Here is a 4483-nt window from a genome sequence, read left to right as displayed (position 1 = left end):
TGCCTGCTTGCAGCCAGTTTAACTCATTTTGCAGCTGGACCTTCTTACCCTCCATGCCCGATCATTCCTTGGTCACATGTTACCACAGCTGAACAGTTACAATTTGAATTTGCCCTTCAGCTACAACTTTGAATGTTCTAACTGGTCTCTCACTGATGACATCATTGATGGTACAGAATTTACCTTTTCTAAGCCAAAAAGCAAGAGGTATCCTAGCTGCAGGACTTGCACTGTACACAGTTCAGCATCCTTCCTGACTATATTTAAATCCTTCAGTTAGTTGAAAACAAATTTTGGTTTTATTTTTTAACAGAGCCGTATGGCATTTGAGCAGAAAACCTTCCGGGAAAGCTCATAAACTGTAACTCCGAGTGGAATACTGCTGTAAGAGGTTTTTTCTCATCATTCTTCATGATACAGTAAAAATAGGAATAACTTGAAACTCTTACTAAGTTTCAGTATTCCTTTACTGTAAAAGCTAATGAATAAATAGAATTTACTTCTATTACTCTAGCTAAAGACAGCTCTTCAATGAGTTATGAAATGTGCTACAGTATGAGGTACACAGGGAAAGATTGTAGTACAATAATAGTACATTATACTGATTTGTTCATTCCAAGAAACAAATTGATACAATTTTTAACAGCAAACTGCTTGGAAATACAATATAAAATAATTTTTTTATTGACATAAACCAGTAGTATTTTAAACTAAATCCTTTGAGGGGAAAGAAAAAAAAGGACTGTTGGAAGATGCTGCCAGCAGTATCTATATTCGTCTTCTTTGCTTTACAAGTGGTTTGGCTGAGCTGGTCTCTGGCTTTTCCACAGATGTTCTTGACACAGAATCTGCTATCTAAATTGGGAAGAAAAAATAAGTCTTATTAAACTGTAACCACTCTTTTATGCTAGTTTTGGAGTAAGGCCATGTCTCCAGCATTTGAGTATTAGGAGGGATGTATTACTATGATCATACATGTATTGAATTTTCCTGCAGGAAAGGGGAAAAAATAACACCACAGGCAGCATTAAATTCAAGAGGTGAAACTCAGAAAATGGAAGTGCTCACAGTACCATTTTCATATATTAACCACACAGATTTCGGATAGTCAGTGTTAAGAGTGTTTTGTATCTTACCACCCCCTCTCCCTGCCAGTCGTGTTTTCAAAGTAAGGTTTAGTATACTTTAGAAACTCAGGTGTTTTGACACATTTTAGAAGGGTATTTAGTAAAATTGATAAATACCCCTTATATTAGAGATACACACTTTTAAATCAGTCTACTTAGAGTCAGGAAAACTTTTTCGTATCTTAATTTAAATGGAAAATTATAGCAGGAGTGTTTGACCTGCTAATGGATTAACATCCTCCATAAAAGGTTATACAGCTGAAGACAAGCTTCTCACTGTAGAATTTGTGGTTCTGTACATCTTTTAATGCAGTAAGTAATGTTGTAGCAAAATTACATTGAACTCTGACTTCATTATTTTTCACTCCCTTTCAATCAGAAACCAGGTACAAGTACCACACTGGAGTCAGCAGGACTACCTGCAAAGTTATTCCACCTCCCCACGTGGATAAAAAAGATGTAGTTTACTAAAAATCATGTAGGACCATGCACTGACATTTGTACTTTCTGAAGTGTCGTGTCAGAGGTATGGAGTAGAACTGCCTGCAATATTCTGCATTGTGGAAGAGTTAAACAGGAAGAATGCTAGCTTTAAGTGGCAAATAAACTGGTAATACTGAATAAGTGTTGAATTCAGTTTTCTTACAGTCTCTATTTTTATGGATAACAAGCACACGATACCTGTGTTTGAAAATTAAAACATCAGAACTTTCAGAACCCATACCTCTTTCAACTTAGTTCGAATTAGTTTAGCTGAGGTGTTCAGTGAATCGTCATCCAGATCCACTTTAGGTATTTCTGGTAGCTGTGGACCAATGACAACTTCAGCATTGTCCATACTTGTTCCAATGAGGGAAAACTTGGTACCTTCTTCTCTCTTCCTCTTACGTTCTTGGAGGTGAGTTGTCCGAGGCATAAACCGATCGATGCCATTATCGACCCGAACTGTCCTGTGCTGCATTAAGGAGTTTGGCAGAGTACGTTCTCCCAGCTGCATACTTATTGTTAGGGATGTGTTTTGACCAAAGTGCCCAGAAGTTTCAGCAGAATTGTTATCATACTGGGGAAATGTCAACAGGCTCTGACCGTAATTCCCACAGGGATACCTCATGCTGTGGGATACCCCAGGAGAACTTGCAAAGCAGGATGGATCCCAGTTACTGGCTGCATGTGATCCTGAGGTACTCCATGGACAGTCATGCTGGGAGTTCTCTGGGATTGTCTTCTTGGGCCCCTCTTTCTTTAACACAAAGCAATCTTTGAAACAACAACAAAAAAAGCAGCTTCGCTATTTCATGTCATTATTAGTTCTAACACATAAAACCCATTTAAAACAATTACGGAAACAATACCAGAGATATTCCATTCTCAGCCACCTTTCTGTGATTCTGTTTTCCTAAGTAGCACCTTTCAAGCTGGAGTTTCCCAGCCTGGTCCCTCTGCTGGTTTGCAAGGAATGTCTGAGCAGAAATATTTCTGCAGTTCTGAGAACACAAGGAATGTATTTCTGATATTGCACATCAGTGATTTTTACCTCCAGTTACGAGTTCAAGGATAAGCTGTCTGGCAACATGGGAAAAAAAAAAAAAAAAAAAAAAAAAAAAAAAGTGTTTTGGTGTTAAAAATCAGTAATTTTACTCCCTTTCAATGTCCTCGTGCAATGGATAGTAGCAAAGTACATAAGCACAAGAACGGAGAAGCCTGTGTGCAGCTGGCCCAGGCTTCAGTACTGCCTGGGAACTCTGCAGTGCAGCAGCCCTGGTAAACCCAGCCCGTTCCTGGCATTCCTCCAGTGCCAAGACACAGACTGGAGAAATTTTTTATTGAAGGTTCTGGTATAGTCCCCTTCCTTACAAAACTCTCCCTTTGGGCATGCCTGAATAAACTGGAACAAAAGTGAAAAAGATGATCCCAAATTACCTGCCAGTGCTTGAAATTTCTCACAATATTTTGAAAAGAAAATGGAAAGAGAAGGAAATACTTCAATTACTAAAGATCAAGCATTTCTTTTAGTTTGAACCAAAAATGAGAAGTTGCTTTGAAAAAGATCCAGCCCTCTATATTGAAAGATGTCTCCATTCTACTGAAAAACACTGAAAATGCATCTGTAAAACAGTGTTAACTAGCTAGCTAGTTAAAAAGTGCTTTCCTTAATGGGCACTTCAACCAAAACTCCGCTCACCCACCCATGAAATAAGATGTTAATATTCCATAGAAAATTTCATTACAAACCTCTTTGATTTGTTGCTTTTGCGATGTACTTTCTTCTATCCTGCAACTTCTCCCTAGTTTCTTGAACTGTTTCAAACTCTGGAGCATAGCACACATGCAGCAAACTACCAAAGAAACTTCGTTCATCCATTTTTTTCTTGGCCACCCTGGAGGGAAATAAATTGTATTGGCAAAACTGAGGATTTTACTTCAACTCTCTAGAATTTTAATGGATCGTAAATAAAGTATAAAAGATTAAAACAGAAAAAGGCAAATACTGCCCTGCCCAGTACCTTGCACATTGCAGTTTTTGGAATTTTATAAGGTAAACTTCAGTAAATTGCTCTGCTGGATATTCATCTAGAGCATGATACTGTTCAATGGCGCCATATAATGCAAATTGTTCGACTAATTCCTTCATAACCCCTAATGCAGGAACTCCTTGTATCAGTAAATAACGAGATTCCAAGTTGATAGTATAAACCTGGGTGGGAAAAACAACAACCAAAAAAAAAATTTTTTTTTCACATTCCCATTTTACTGTGGAAATAAGGAATTTTCTGTGTTTTGTGCTGTTCCTCAGATCCCCTCAGCGTGCTGAACACCCCCCTCTACTCTGTTTCGACTCCGGACTCCTGAAGGAGCTCCCTTTCTCAGGCCCGCCCTAGAAGGTGCACTGCACGTTAACTGTGCACACAAAAAGCAAGCCCAGCATTCTCGCTCCCATCACAAGCAGCTTCCGCTATGCGGAAGGCAGGGCCCACCAAGCGTGGCCTTGCCTTCACCTCACCTGGAGCCGCTGGGCAGCAGCGCACCAGCACAGCCGAGGTGAGCAGCCCTATGCACCCAGCTGCCTTCTGCCCCTCACGTCTCCTTGCGCTGCTCCGCATCTCTGTGTCTGTATTTCGCACGGAACCAGCCTACTCGCGCCACATGCATTTCCACATGATTAATTTACAAAATGCAATGCGGAATCAGCAGGTTTATCACACCCAACTCCCAACTCTTCCTTCGGGTATCTACTCGCTGCCTGAGCCCTCGCTCCGACGCACCCAGCAGCAAAGGGAGAAGAATTAAAGCCACCCTAACGGGGACAAGCACCGAGGAGACGCGGCGGAGCTAGATCAGCCCGGCTGAGGGGGCCC

The 4483-nt window shown here is 40.6% G+C and overlaps 2 protein-coding genes across 2 annotated transcripts in view; one reads left to right on the top strand and one right to left on the bottom strand.

The window, feature by feature from the left end:
• Positions 1-358, top strand: part of EFCAB1 (EF-hand calcium binding domain 1) — a 6828-nt gene extending 6470 nt beyond the window's left edge. The window contains exon 5 of the mRNA XM_010022555.1: positions 314-358. Coding sequence (XP_010020857.1) covers positions 314-358 — 45 coding nt within the window. The remainder of the gene's footprint in view (positions 1-313) is intronic.
• Positions 359-768: 410 nt separating this feature from the next.
• On the bottom strand, positions 769-3822 carry RBM48 (RNA binding motif protein 48; the record flags this gene model as incomplete). The annotated part of the gene is made up of 4 exons (XM_010022544.1): positions 769-855; positions 1852-2384; positions 3360-3505; positions 3632-3822. Coding segments are annotated over 4 exons (957 nt in total), but the record flags the coding sequence as incomplete, so codon positions are not given.
• Positions 3823-4483: the final 661 nt, after the last annotated feature.

The sequence above is a fragment of the Nestor notabilis genome, unplaced genomic scaffold (assembly GCF_000696875.1).
Source record: "Nestor notabilis isolate BGI_N333 unplaced genomic scaffold, ASM69687v1 scaffold35020, whole genome shotgun sequence".
NCBI lineage: Eukaryota > Metazoa > Chordata > Aves > Psittaciformes > Psittacidae > Nestor > Nestor notabilis.
Note: the sequence above shows the minus strand (reverse complement) of the source record. Positions and strands in the feature narration are given on the sequence as shown.